Source organism: Cercospora kikuchii (assembly GCF_019650295.1).
Source record: "Cercospora kikuchii DNA, contig_00004, whole genome shotgun sequence".
NCBI lineage: Eukaryota > Fungi > Ascomycota > Dothideomycetes > Mycosphaerellales > Mycosphaerellaceae > Cercospora > Cercospora kikuchii.
The window spans coordinates 3,988,397-4,003,801 of record NW_025408585.1 but is presented as its reverse complement, the minus strand read 5'-3'; the positions used below and the strand labels follow the sequence as shown (position 1 = coordinate 4,003,801).

Here is a 15,405-nt window from a genome sequence, read left to right as displayed (position 1 = left end):
AGTTCTTCATTCTTCATTTGACGTTTGCTACAGGGCTTTCGTTTCTGACAGTCAAGTAGCGTGGGCACCACAGCCATTTTTGCGGCAGCAATCTCCCTCCGACATGTCCGCATAACAATGAGTCTTGGAAAACCCAATTCATCTCCGTCAAGCCGCAGAATGCACCATAGTCAGCCATTATGTGCAGTGGTCTCCTTCATCAGTCGCCCTATTCATTATGCTTCAATCAGAAATGCGCTCTAAACACCCAAGGACTCCCTCGTCATGCTGGCATCAAACACATTGCTGCCACGACGCTCGAATACTTTGTTGATAGCAAATTTGATTGCATCCCGACCGCCAGCTGTGACTGAGTAGTCCTTCACGCTGTAAGACTCAATCTTCCGGTTCTCCTTTCCACGAAAGCATCCATCCTCGCGCGGGAGTGCTGCCCAAGGTGGTCGGGAGCCAGCGAAGGCATCCATTGGGCGATGGGGCGTGCCAATAGATAACCGCATTAGCCAGACTCGAACCAGTTGAAGCTCGTCGCGAATGAGCACAAGCAGCTTGTCGATGTCCTTATCATTGATGGTGATCGTGTCGATTTCTAGGGAACGCAAGGTGGATTTGTATGTGCTGAGAACCGACGCAACGAGATCGCTGGAGAACTTGCCAGTTATGATTATGATCTCGTTGATCTTTGGTAAATCGGCCTCAGCCATTACACGAAGTGCGAGTGCAGCTTCGCAAGAAGACAGAATATCGAGATCACGACCTTGAATGTCCTGGACACCGAAGGACTCGATACCTGAAAGCTGTTGTACGAAGGTTCTCAGCAAGGCGTAGAGGCTGTCCACATGATCTGCAGCCAGCGTGTGCAGGTCGCGTCTCGTCGTTGGCGGTCCCAAGAGTGTCAAGTGCCTCGCTCTACCGATGAGCCCAGCGGGTGCCAGTACGCTGGAGGTGTGCTCAATAGCCTCCCTGGTGAGATGCACTTTCAGACTCCTCACATGACGGAGGACCCACTGATCCTGCGAACCGTTGTAGAGATGCTTGCAAGTCAAGCGCATTGCGTGCAGCGCTGCACTCTTCTGTTTGCAGAGGTCAGGACGGTCGTCGACGTGTCTGGCGATATTAGCGACAAGCTCGCCTGGTAGTCTCTGCAAATAGTTCGCTTCCATGTTTTGGTCAGTGGCGCTGTTTGTTGCCGCGACGTCGTAGACGCCATTGTGAACGTTCGCCATTTTGACGATTCAAGTGTATGTTGAAGTGAGCAATGGTGACAGGAGACTGTTGTGTGAATGTACTTTCGATTCGAGTTGTGCTGGAACGGATGTATGGTAAGGCGTTAAGTGCAGTCGGCGTATGGACAAAGGTTGAGATATATAGGTAGCATAAAGATTAGTATAATTCTGTGTGCAGTGAACGCACGTGAACGCACGTGATGTGGAGTGAAAGTATCGGGAGCGAGTGAATGCACGTGCAGCTACTTTATACAAAGTTAGATTTTGCTACTATATGTCGTAAGCAAAGAAATAGGACAAGGACCTAAATTAATTAATACTCTCTACTTAGTTTAAGATAATATCGCGGGAATAACGTACTTGTTACGGTCTGGCCCTCGCGGCCACCCGCTGGCCAGTAAGGAGAGAAACGAACACGGGAGGAGCCGTGCTCACTCGCCAAGGAGTGAGCAGAACGAGCAGAGTGAACGGAGTGATCACTCGGGTCACTGCGGTCGCAGTGATCAGGATGATCACATAGGTAACAAGGAACTATATAGACGACGCTCCCTACCGTAGGATAGGAGCCTCGTGCTCAACTCAATACAACTCTCTTGGGGTTATGTTACAAACCTTTCAGGACCTTCTCTGATATACCACGAGGACATTGCGAGGATCGACACTTCCTAGGCCACCCCCATATTAGATTAGGGTTAGGCTGCCAACGGACCGGCAGGACGTAACAGTACTCTCTAACTCTATAACGTCGGCGTAAACGCGCCTTTCTCTTATAACTATACTATATATCTCGTAATTTTTATTAACGACTATCTATAATAGGGGTACTCTTATAATCCTTCTAATATATCGAACTACGGTCTTTAACGCTTATAGTTATACTTAATACCTTATACTTGTTACGGTTCTGACCGTCACGACTCCCCCTGCCCAGTCATCTTTCGTGGACACACGGCTGCGCCCGGTCACGGGACAAGGAAGGATCTCTCATACCCTGAGAGATCCTCCTGCATATGAAGGAACGGATCTCTCGCTCTCTCGACAGAGCAGCGGACCGGGTCTCTCACGTACACAACAGACCCGGAGGAACATATGGGATTCTCCTTTGTATATAGCGAGCGATGAGTATCGCCTCTCTAGATAGTCATCGCGTACAACTCACTGTTCTATCTCACTGATTGGAATCAAGTGAATCTTCCTACTTCGTTACCTTCCTCTAGACTACCCGACAAGCTCAAATCCCGATCGAGCTCAAGCTTCTGCTTAGTGAGATCTTAGGTCATCAGCATCCCGCTCATAACCTAACAAGAAGGTCCTGAAAGGTTTGTAACATAACCCCAAGAGAGTTGTATTGAGTTGAGCACGAGGCTCCTATCCTACGGTAAAGAGCGTCGTCTATATACTATCCCTAGAGAGCGGTTAGAGCGCTTTCTTGTTACGGTTTGATTGGACGACACAGCCAAGAACTGATCAGGCAGAGTGGCTGCGATCAGTTTGAGGATCACGTGAGTGATCATTGAGCAGCAGAGCGATCAGCGATCACTGATCACGGTGGTCACAATGATCAAGGTGAGCGTGCAGAAGACTAGGTGCTATATAGACGACGCTCTTTACCGTAGGATAGGAGCTTCGTGCTCAACTCAATACAACTCTCTTGGGGTTATGTTACAAACCTCTCAGGACCTTTTCTGATATACCACGAAGACATTGCGAGGATCGACACTTCCTAGGCCAACCCCATATCAGATTAGGGTTAGGCTGCCAGCGGACCGGCAGGACGTAACAACTTTGAGCACCAAAAGCCGAAGGGAAGCGCTATCGATCGAATGTCAGGACGAAAGACTCAGGACGTTGCCGACACACGAAGTCCAACACGACAGCAGCTATCGACTGGAATCACGGAACGAATGAGCAACATGTCGATTAACGGAAGCGGGAAACAATCGACTCCCACTATGAGCACAGCGGGCTCATACGAGTCAACCCACGCACCTAAGATATCCACGCCGGAGACGTTCGACGGGACTAAGGAGAAGTTGGAGAACTTCCAGCTGCAGGTTCAGCTGTACCTCCACTTCAACGCGCACCAGTTTCATAGCGAGGCCGACAAGGTCTTGTATGCCGCATCCTTCCTACGAGGAAGAGCCGCCAGAGGATTCCGAGCATACCTGAAGGACTGGCTAGTCTGCCAGAGTTCAGATGATGAACCAGAAACGGAAACCAGAAGAATCTTCCACAGCTACGACAAGTTCGAAGAAAAACTTAATGATCTATACGGGATACCCAACGAGGAGGCACACGCCGATCGCCATATCCGACAACTCCGACAAACCACTTCTGTCGCCGCCTATGCGTCAGAATTCCAAGGATATCAGGCCGATCTCGAGTGGAACGACGCTGCCTATCGTTCGCAGTTTTACCTGGGACTGAAGGACTCAGTCAAGGCCGAGTTATCCCGAAACTCCAGCATGACCACGCTTGGTGCAATGATCAAAGCAGCGAAGGAAATCGACGAGAGACTCCAGGAGCTGAAATACGACCGATTCGTACAGCCTGGATACCAGAGACCCGCACGAGGCGGAAGAGGGAGCTTCAAGGCCAGAAGCCAGGACCCTGACTATGGAGATCCAATGGAGTTGGATGCTACCGAACGTACGCGAGGAAGGAAGCTGAAGAACAAAGGCTTCACCTGCTACGAGTGTGGCGAGGAAGGCCACTATGCGCGAAACTGCAGAAAGAAAAACAAGGTCAGCCGTGAGATGAACACTATGGCTCGGACAACAGCATACCGGGAATGCGAGGAGGACTCCTCGAAATCCGACTAGTTCGGAGGGACAACCCCGAAGGACTACTGCACCGCGGTCTCTTGGTTCAGTAGCCTAGAGAGAAAAGAGATCAGCACGACACGGAAAACCGCGGAACGAACGAGGGGAAAACTTACTCGGGAAAAGACAAATCGTCAAAGGGAACAAAGCCTTGGAGACCAGGAGACATGAGGTTCCACCACAGGGGAGGCATTTCAAGGCTAGCCTCGGGGGCGGAAGCAGACGAAGAAGATGCCTCAACGCCGGATTCGAATTCCAGGAGGGCGGCCTGCTCAGCGGCCTCTGCCTCCTCGAGACCGTCCAGCTCTTGACCGATCGCATCGTCGGTGCGACGTTCGAGAAGGCGAAGGCGTTTGCGGAGCTGCACCTTCTTCATCTTGAGCTTTATCTCCTCCTCTTCAATCTGCTCGATGTCGCGACGGAGCTTATCGCGAGTGTCCCGAAGACTCTCCCACTGGGGGGCGGAAATCTTCACGTCACACTTGCAACCTTTGCGAATGCACTCGGAGCATTTCCCAGAACGGGGACCCACGATACAGCGAGGTGCGGGTTCGCCAGCAGAGGAACGAGCGGTCTGACAGCGAGTGCAGGGAGCCATCTCAACACCGTTCGCAGCAACTTCCTTTGCGAGGGCAACACGACGAAGACGACTTGCGGAAGTATAGGGTGACGGGGAAGACATTCTTGAGAAACGAGGGAAACAAGAGGAAGGACGAGGTTAAGCTTCGGGACGAAGCTGACTAAGGAGGGGATGGTGTTACGGTTTGATTGGACGACACAGCCAAGAACTGATCAGGCAGAGTGGCTGCGATCAGTTTGAGGATCACGTGAGTGATCATTGAGCAGCAGAGCGATCAGCGATCACTGATCACGGTGGTCACAATGATCAAGGTGAGCGTGCAGAAGACTAGGTGCTATATAGACGACGCTCTTTACCGTAGGATAGGAGCTTCGTGCTCAACTCAATACAACTCTCTTGGGGTTATGTTACAAACCTCTCAGGACCTTTTCTGATATACCACGAAGACATTGCGAGGATCGACACTTCCTAGGCCAACCCCATATCAGATTAGGGTTAGGCTGCCAGCGGACCGGCAGGACGTAACATTTCTCCCAAGCCGCTCTTTCTGCTCCGACTGAGCAGCTGTCCATCACGTGACAGAGCAGCTCCCTTTGCCAAGCCCCTGTCTGCTCCAGAGTGTGAAGCGAGTGGCTGTGAGCGTTCCCTGTTCAAACCGTAACACCATTCCCCTTCTAGCCTAGCTTCGTCCCGAAGCTTACATAGCGAACCTTGAACCTCTCGTCATGTTCCGCAGCGATGTCTTCTTCGTCCTCTTGCCCCATCGCTGGACCTCTGTCCAAACCTCGGCCCAAAAATTCTACCCTTCGCCGCAAGAACCTCATCGAAGATATTGAGCGGAACTGTGTCGAAATGGCGCCTTGCACGAATTGTCAGTCTGCGCCCACACCGGCAGACCAGCCCCGCCCCAAATGTATCGTAGGCCCTCGGTCATCCAAATGTTCCGAGTGCCTCAAACACGGTCGTTCGGGCTGTAACGTCACCCTCGCGTATTCCCAGTGGGAAAAGCTCCGCACAGCGCGCGAAAAACTTCGCCGCGACATCGAGTCTCTGGAAGAGGAAGAGGTGGAGATTCTTCAGCGGCTTTCGCAAGACCAGCAGCGTCTCGCGGAGAAGCGTATGAAGAAGATACGTCTCCGCAAACAACTGCGCCTTGCCGAGCGCCGCGCGGACGACTCAGCGTCTCTCGCGCTGGAGGAACTCGAGTCCGAGGACCCCCCGGCCGAGTCGCTTCTTCCTTTCCCTGTTTCTTCTGGTGTCGAGGCTCCAGAATATTCCTTCGCTGGGCATGGTATCCTTGAGATGCCGCTTCAAGATTGGAGTACAATAACGGGCGTCCCTCTGGATGACCCGTTAGGGGATCTCTTTCCTTCCGATCTACTGCAACAAGAGACCGCGGTGCAGTAGTCCTTCGGGGTTGTCCCTCCGAACTAGTCGGATTTCGAGGAGTCCTCCTCGCATTCCCGGTATGCTGTTGTCCGAGCCATAGTGTTCATCTCACGGCTGACCTTGTTTTTCTTTCTGCAGTTCCGCGCATAGTGGCCTTCCTCGCCACACTCGTAGCAGGTGAAGCCTTTGCTCTTCAGCTTCCTTCCTCGCATACGTTCGGTAGCATCCAACTCCATTGGATCTCCGTATTCAGGGTCCTGGCTTCTGGCCTTGAAGCCCCCTCTTCCGCCTCGAGCGGGTATCCGGTGTCCAGGCTGTACGAATCGGTCGTATCTCAGCTCCTGGAGTCTTTCGTCGATTTCCTTCGCTGCTTTGATCATTGCACCAAGCGTCGCTATGCTGGAGTTTCGGGATAACTCGGCCTTGACTGAATCCTTCAGTCCCAGGTAAAACTGCGAACGATAGGCAGCGTCGTTCCACTCGAGATCGGCCTGATATCCTTGGAATTCTGACGCATAGGCGGCGACAGAAGTGGTTTGTCGGAGTTGTCGGATATGGCGATCGGCGTGTGCCTCCTCGTTGGGTATCCCGTATAGATCATTAAGTTTTTCTTCGAACTTATCGTAGCTGTGGAAGATTCTTCTGGTTTCCGTTTCTGGTTCATCATCTGAATTCTGGCAGACCAGCCAGTCCTTCAGGTATGCTCGGAATCCTCTGGCGGCTCTTCCTCGTAGGAAGGATGCGGCATACAAGACCTTGTCGGCCTCGCTATGAAACTGGTGCGCGTTGAAGTGGAGGTACAGCTGAACCTGCAGCTGGAAGCTCTCCAACTTCTCCTTAGTCCCGTCGAACGTCTCCGGCGTGGATATCTTAGGTGCGTGGGTTGACTCGTATGAGCCCGCTGTGCTCATAGTGGGAGTCGATTGTTTCCCGCTTCCGTTAATCGACATGTTGCTCATTCGTTCCGTGATTCCAGTCGATAGCTGTTGTCGTGATGGACTTCTCGTGTCGGCGACGTCCTGAGTCTTTCTTGACATTGATCGATAGCGCTTCCCTTCGGCTTTTGGTGCTCAAAGTTGTTACGTCCTGCCGGTCCGTCGGCAGCCTAACCCTAATCTGATACGGGGTTGGCCTAGGAAGTGTCGATCCTCGCAATGTCCTCGTGGTATATCAGAGAAGGTCCTGAAAGGTTTGTAACGTAACCCCAAGAGAGTTGTATTGAGTTGAGCACGAAGCTCCTATCCTACGGTAAAGAGCGTCGTCTATATAGCACCTAGTCTTCTGCACGCTCACCTTGATCATTGTGACCACCGTGATCAGTGATCGCTGATCGCTCTGCTGCTCAATGATCACTCACGTGATCCTCAAACTGATCGCAGCCACTCTGCCTGATCAGTTCTTGGCTGTGTCGTCCAATCAAACCGTAACAATACGACGTATAAAGAGTTAAAGCTCTTACTACTACGCCCTCTATAATAACTATATCTTACGATAATAAGCCTCTCTTCTTAAACGTAGTAATAGTAATCGCCGGATTAAATAATATACTCCTCTTACCTACTAAGATCGTATTCGTCCCTTAAGTATCTATATCGTATAGATCGCGTCCTTTACGCTATAGGATTCTATTAAGAGCTAGCAAAAAAAACATGAACACGCCCCAGCAGGCGACGACGACGACGGCGGGAGGCCTCGAGGCCTCCCAACACGCGACAACACCCCCCAACCGACACCGCGACGTCGCGAGCGGAGGAGGGAGCCTGGGAGAAGGAGGTTGCGTCTCCAACTCCCAGACGGCCCAATCCCGCCCGCAACCACCCCTCTCTGGCCTCCCAAGCCAGAGAACAACTGCTAACACCAATACCCTGAAACTGACCATCCAAAAGAACCTAAAGACACTCACCGAACAGATCCAGAGCCACCTCGACTCCCAGTCGACCCTTTCTCCCTCCCCAACTCTCCTCCTCCTCCAACAGGCCCAACAGGCCCTCCTCCACCACGCCCTCCGCCAGGAAGAATCCTCGGCCATTCAGGCCATCCAGAAAACCCTCCAGAGCCGCCCAACACCCACTGCCACCACCCCCAAAACATGGGCCCAAACAGCCCAATTTGGACACACAATGCCAAGGCCCCAGCCTCAGGCATCCATGACCATCTCTGTGAAGATGGGAAACCAAGAAGAAAGAGAAGCAGCAAGGAAGATGAGCCATGACGAGCTCAGAAGGAAACTTGGAGTCCAGCAATTTAAGGCTGTGCAAAAACTCCCAAGTGGAGACCTCAAAGTCATCCTCCACAGAGAAGGAGAGAAAAGCCGGTTGGAAAAGGACCAATCATGGCTTAGGGCTGCATACCCAGGAGCCCAGGTAGAATCACCTGTCACACAGGTAATTGTACACAGCATCAGGACTTCCTGGAAGCCTGAGGATGCGAACAGCTGGGTACAACTGGACCAGGACAATCTGACCTGGTTCCCAGATGGGCTCAAGATCAAGAAAGCCTTCTGGCTCAAGAACCAGAGGGCAAGGGAAGAGACCAACTTCTCATCAGTCGTGATGGCAGTGCAGGACAAGCAGACTGCAAGAGAGATGTGCAAGAGGGGCATAACTATTGGATCAATGTGGTGTGTAGTAGAACCATACCACCCACAGCAGAGGATAGTACAATGCCTCAAGTGCAACAGTTTTGGGCACATTACCACCCACTGTAGGGCTACAGAAGATATATGTGGAAAATGTGCAGGGAAGCACAGGACAGACAGCTGCAAGGAGAAGAAAGTTAAATGTTGCAACTGCAGGGGAGACCACAAGGCATACTCCCTCCAATGCAGCTACAAAGCTGCTGCAAAGACCAAAGCAAGAGCATTCTCAGAGTGGTTCAAAAAGCAATGGGAGGCAGCCTCAGGCCCAACACAAGGAGGCAATGCTACAGAACCCACAGCCCTCAAGAGGAAAGCCCCACCAGCTGAGCCTCCACAGAGGGATGTTAGGTACAAAGGCAGGCCCCTAGGCACCACAGCAACAGCAATGGCAGGCAGGAGGCAAGCAAGCAAGCTCCACTTCCCTCCTACACAGGAGAAAGAGGACACCCAAGGGGAAACAAGCACCCCCCAGGAAGACATGGACATCGACCCAATTGAGCTCCTCTCCCAAGTATCCCATGAGTAACCAAACTATGACAATCTACCAACACAATGTCAACAGGTCAAGCACCACCCAAACCCTACTGCTAGACAGCCAAGCAGCAAGAGAAGCTACAGTTATTGCACTACAAGAGCCATGGCTCAACATAACAAATGGCAAGACTAAGGCCAAGAAGGGATACCACACAGTCCTCCCACCCCAGCAAAACCCAAGGGTTGCAATGCTGGTGTCGGACAAGATCGGAACTTCTAACTGGAAGCCACTATTCCATAATACAGGAGACCTGGTTACCATCCAACTCCAGACACCTACAGGACCCATCTCTATCCACAACTGCTACAATCCATCAGGACCAACAAGCCACAGGCAAGATGGGACTTTACCTGCACTCCAAGAGGCACTTACGCAACCCCAAGAAGACATATCTGCAAACCACATTGTCCTAGGAGACTTCAACCTCCACCACCCAAGATGGGGGGGAAACACAACCCAGACCCAGCATACTATGGCAGACAAACTTATTGAAACGGTTGCAGAGGCCCATCTACAGCTGGCCCTTGAACCAGGAACAATCACATGGGAAAGACATATGGCCAGCTGCCAAACACTAGACCTGGTCTTTGTTAGCCTCTCCCTCCAGAACCTAATCCAGGAATGCAAAGCCCTCCCAGAGGAAACACACAGCTCTGACCACATCCCTATAAGGACAACCCTCTGTATCAATCTCTATGGGCTACCAAAGCAGGGACAAAGGAAACAATGGAAAGCTGCTAACTGGACCCAGATCCAGAGTCTCATTTCCCAGGAAACCAACCAACTCAATCAATTCCCAGTCAACACAAGGGAACACCTGGACACCTTAGCCAAGGGAATACAATCCTCTATCCAGAGGGTAGTAGAAGAGACAGTCCCAACAGCCAGACCATCAAGCTATGCCCAGATGGCCTGGACACAGGAGTGCAGAGATGCCACAAAGCTGGCAAGGAGAATGAGAAGAGAATGGAGGGAAAGCAAGACAGAATGGAGCCACGAACAATACCTCAAGGCCTCCCATGCAAGAAGCAAGGTTGTGAGGAGAGAACAGAACCTAGCCTGGAGAAGGCTAGTAAGAGAAGTAACAGAGGACCCTAAGAAGATCTGGAAGATGGCCAAATGGGCGAGGGAGGGGGCAAATCAAGGGCACCAGTTGCCACATTTCCCAGACCTTGCTGACCCAGAGCACAATGGAGACACCAACGAAGGAAAAGCTGCAATCCTGGCTAAACACTTCTTCCCAAACCCAAGAGATGCAGACCTAAGTGATATCCAACACACCCAACTGCCGCCCCAGTTCCAGATGGAAACTGAGGTGAACTCAGAGGAGGTGAAAGGGATCCTTAAGAAACTGCCTAACAACAAAGCCCCAGGGCCTGACCAGATACCAAACCTCCTGCTTAAGGAATGCAGAGACCAACTTGCCCCAATTCTGGCCAAGCTCTTCACTGCATGCTTGAGGATAGCATACCACCCCAAGCCATTCAAGCACTCCACTACAGTGGTGCTCAGGAAGCCACAGAAGCCAGACTACACGAAGCCAGGAGCATACAGACCAATTGCTCTACTTAACACAATAGCAAAGGTCCTGGAGGCGGTAGTTGCAAGGAGGATATCCAAGGAAACTGAAGAAAGAAAGCTCCTCCCAGAAGAACAGATGGGTGCAAGGCCAGGCCGGTCTACAACCTCAGCACTGGACCTTATTACAGAACAAGTTAGGACTATCTGGAAAGCCAAGCCAGGAGCGGTTGCATCAATGCTCTGCCTAGACATTTCTGGTGCATTTGACAAAGTCTCCCACCAGAGGCTGCTCCACAACATCAGAATGAAAGGTTTCCCAGACCACATAGTTAGCTTTGTCCAATCCTTCCTTCAAGACAGGACCACCTGCCTCAGGTTGGGAGAGTTTATGGACCAACCAAGGCCTCAGAACACAGGGATTCCCCAAGGCTCCACCCTGTCCCCAATTCTCTTCCTCTTCTTTGCATCAACCCTGCTCCCAACACTACACGAAGGGAACACCTCAGCAATGGGGTTTGTGGATGACTCCAACATCCTGACATACAGCATGTCAACAGAGGAGAACTGCAGGCAACTGGAGAAAGCCCACCAAAAGTGTGAGCAATGGGCAAAAAAACATGGTGCAGAATTTGCACCACAGAAATACCAACTCATCCACTTCACCAGGAGCAGGAAGCACAACCTCAAGGCCACAGTCCAGATCCAAGGATTTGATGGGGAACCACTGCCCTCACTCAGGCTCCTTGGGGTATGGGTAGACACCAAACTCAAGTGGGGCCCACACATCAAGAAAGCAGCAGAGAAGGGGGCCAACCAGATGCAATCACTCCAGAGACTGTGCAAATCCACATGGGGAGCATCCTTCCAGAGAGCAAGACACCTGTACACAGCAGTTGTCAGACCAGCCATTACACTTGGCTGCCAAGTCTGGTCCAACCCAGAAGGCACACAAGGCTACTGCAGAAACCTCACCAAACCCATTGAGAAGATCCAGAGAGAGGCAATGAAGAACATCACAGGAGCATACAGGTCAGTTGCAACAGCAGTCCTGGAAAAAGAAGCAAACATTGCCCCCCTTCACCTGTACACCCAGGACCTGGCCAGACAGGCAGCCAAGAAACAGGACAACCAGCCTGCATACCAATACATCAAAAACAGGTGCAGGGAGATCAGAAGACAGGCACAAGCAGGGAGGAGAACAAGGCACCCTGCTGCACCAACCCAAACCAGGCAGGAGGAAATCCTCCAACTGGTACAGGGCCAAGAGACCACAATGCAGACACACCTGGGTCACAAGGCATGGTGGGCAAAACACCAGTGGAACAGGAAGTGGGAGAGAGAAAAGGAAGGGAGGAGAACCAGAGCAGGAGGAGAACAGCCACCTGCATGGGCAACCACCACCTCCTCCACTGTAGGACTAGCTCTGCACAAAGGGCTCACCAGACCAGAGAGCACAATGGTCACACTCCTCAGAACAGGGCACATTGGGATGAGGCAATACCTCGCGAAGAGGAGAGTCCCAGGTTACACACCAGACTGTGACTGCGGGCAGGGACATGAAACACCGAAGCATGTATGCATGTTCTGCCCGAGATGGGCAGAGAGGAGACACCTCCTATTCCAAGCAGGGGGATCTACAAACTGGAAGGACTTAGCAAACACAAAGAGGGGACTACATGCAACAGCAAAGTGGCTTATCCAGGAAGGGGTCCTAGAACAGTTCTCGCTAGCAGGGAAAGAGGACTAGGAGGAGAGGAGGAGAGAAGAAGGGAAAGATAGGACCTGGTGAGAGGAGGACTCGCTAGATACCTAGTATTGTCCGAAGGAAAAACAGAGGCAAAGGAAGCGGCTACGCAGGCTGCAGAGTAAAAGGAAGGCGAGGGTTTTTCGAAGGCTTTTCCCTCGGTCGAAATCTAAAGAGCGTGCTGCTTACTCTAGTATTAAAGAGGTAGACCGGCGTATAAGAATTATCTATCTATTAAGAGCTAGCTTAACCGCGCCCCGACTCTTAACGTCTAATTAGTTCCGGCCTAAGCTATAATACTCGAGCTTACCTCCTAAGTCTCTACGGCCTAGTCGATAATCTATTAATACGTAGTACCCTCTATATACTAATTATATAGCTAGAGAAGTAATAAGGCGATAAGCGTGTTACTTATAGGCTTATCTATAAGCCTAAAGCTTCTTTAGTTAAGCTAGTATCGTAGAGGCTACTTCCCTCTAGCTATAAGACTCTATTAAGAGCTAACTTAACTGCGCCCTCGCCCTGAGCTTGCACCTAGCCGCTGCCTATAGAGTAGTGTTCAAGCTCTCCTCCTAGCTTACTACGAAACCATTTGTGCTTACGTCTACTGTCGCTAAAGTAGTTGTCGAGTGCCACGCGCTAGTTCGAGTGGACGACATCCTGCATATCGCTAACACGGAGGAATTCCAATCTGAGACGATCGCGAATAAATGCGAGAGTCGAATCCATAGTGAAGTCACAGGTTCTGACTTCCTCCATACGTAAAGAGCGGAGATTATCTTCGAATGCTTGTAGAAATGATCGAAGTAAGGAGGACGGTAAGTCAGCTCCGCTGAGCGTAACGACTTCCAGTTTCGATGGTTTGACTTCCGCCAAAACGGGAAGCAGTAGCAGAGCTCGACCGGATGCGCGTGCATCCAGATTGTTGCCCGAGTAGTTATACATTGCGACTGACTCAAGGTTTGGAAGCTCTCGCAACAGGCTCTCGAGCAGAAGGGAAAACTCCGCTACCTGTTCCTCGCTAAACTTGCCAGCTTTTTGTGCAGCATAACGCTCAGCTCCGTTCAGGTGGGCGAAGACCACCGCTTTCATTTTCTCAAGACATCCAGAAGGCGCAAGAGCGGTCACTGTACGTTGCAAGTGTCCGGTGATGAATCTCACACGCAAAGGTCCGTTATAGCGGACGTTCCATTTGTACTGTGAAGCGTTTCGGAGCGCCCTGCATGTGAGGCGAAATGCTTCCAGACTGCCGATCCCGTGCGAAATGATCTCGGCGATGAGTTCTGCTGGCAGTGTCTGCAGAGAGTCCTTGTGGTTGATGTCGATTTTGGTAACATCTTCGGTGATGGTGGCGCCTTCGTCGGCGGCGGCGGCGTCGTTCTGGCTGTTGACGCTTCCATCGAGGGCGGCGGCCTCACCAATAGCACCAGGTTCTGCCATCTGGTGAGCTACGACTGAGTCGTGATAATTGTCTGAATGTGTGCGAGGCGCAAGTGTGATGAGTGTTGTGTGCAGGTCAATTTAAAATCAAGCGGAAGTGGAGCTGCAGGGTTTCAGCTGCATTCATTTGTTTGTCCGAGGTCAACTGAAGGCGACAGTTGCAAGTGAGAAATGACAGGGATTTGCGTGACACATGCTGAAGTCCTCACCACAAGCTCGACCTCACTGACCTAAAGAAGCAGACCCCTCTCCTTGAACGCAGCAACCGTAATGGCCGGATCGAACAACGGGCTCCGCTGACCCCCTAAGATCGCATTCGTCCCCAAAATGACCGCAAACCTTCCCTTGCACACTACGTTACCAGACGCCAGATGATAGCTCTCCACCTGCTTCTTCGGAACCGTCGCCGCCGGATTTCGAAAAGCCCGAATTGGATTGCTGCCGGTGTAGTTAGACCAGTCGCCGGCGAGCGGGGGAGATATCCCCCACGTCGAATTCGAATCCGCAAGTACAAACAACTCAAGTCGCGACAAATCCGGCGCCGAATCACGCCAAGAGGCGAAGAGACCCTCCCAAGAGCCATTGAGCAGATTGAAACGAGAAATCTTGAGGGACTGCAGCCTGCTGTGTGATGCGAGGAACGGATGCAGTGTATTGACGTCGAGTTCGCATTCTTTCAGTGTGATAGAGGTCAAGCTGATGTTCGGGTTGTGGGATAAGAGCTGGAGAATGACTGTGACACCTGCGTTTGGCGTAGGCACACGGGGCGGGCCTACGTCAACCGCTTTGCACAGCACGTGTTGTACTTGTGGGACACGAGCGACCAGATCCATCAGCTCTGTACGCAGTGCAACCAGTTCTGTTGGGTTGAGGGGTGTCGCTAATGGGCCGGATCGAATGGATCCGGAGGTTCGTCGATGGTCGGCGAATCTGAGACCTTTAATATAGCTTTCGATTGGTCGGCCATTCTTTGGGCCAATAAGTTCCAGCCCATCGAATACTTTCCGAATGTCACTCGCAATGAGGAAGACGCGGAGGTTCTCAATGTACTTCTTGACGAATGCATCGTCGGCTGCGTCTCTGAACGTTCTGTTGACTCGACGGAAATCTGCAATCCATTGGCTTTCAATCCAGGTCGGGTATTTCGCTTTATCACGAGACCAGAGATACTTAAGGATGTTGTCCCAGACTTCCTGGGGTAAGCTAATTACAGCGGGGTATGGCTTCGGCGCTGGCTGCTGCTTCGACCTCTTCGCAGATGGCACAGCGGGAGCTGTATTCTTGAATTTGCGTTTACGCGGCGCCATGTTGACTGTGATATTACTGGATAGAACAGATCTGGGTCCTCGTTGTATCATATGTGCACCGACGCATCTTTGTGTGTAATGACCGGATGCGGAGCCAGTGAATGAATATTCTTTGTTTCCCACTCGTGACTTCGACTCGAGTGTTCACTCATCCTCGTGTATGCATTCTCAGGTCAAGTCAGTATCCTGGAGCTGTGACTGATAAT

At 51.6% G+C, this 15,405-nt stretch overlaps 3 protein-coding genes across 3 annotated transcripts; all 3 read right to left on the bottom strand.

Moving 5' to 3' along the window:
- Positions 1-239: 239 nt before the first annotated feature.
- On the bottom strand, positions 240-1,223 carry CKM354_000777300 (uncharacterized protein; the record flags this gene model as incomplete). Its single annotated transcript, XM_044803130.1, has 1 exon — positions 240-1,223. The coding sequence occupies one exon, from the start codon at positions 1,221-1,223 to the stop codon at positions 240-242; it is 984 nt and encodes a 327-aa protein (XP_044659065.1).
- An 11,868-nt stretch (positions 1,224-13,091) lies between these two features.
- CKM354_000777200 (uncharacterized protein) lies at positions 13,092-13,892 on the bottom strand (the record flags this gene model as incomplete). Its single annotated transcript, XM_044803129.1, has 1 exon — positions 13,092-13,892. The coding sequence occupies one exon, from the start codon at positions 13,890-13,892 to the stop codon at positions 13,092-13,094; it is 801 nt and encodes a 266-aa protein (XP_044659064.1).
- A 230-nt stretch (positions 13,893-14,122) lies between these two features.
- Positions 14,123-15,199, bottom strand: CKM354_000777100 (uncharacterized protein; the record flags this gene model as incomplete). Its single annotated transcript, XM_044803128.1, has 1 exon — positions 14,123-15,199. One exon carries the CDS (start codon positions 15,197-15,199, stop codon positions 14,123-14,125), a length of 1,077 nt encoding a protein of 358 aa, XP_044659063.1.
- Positions 15,200-15,405: the final 206 nt, after the last annotated feature.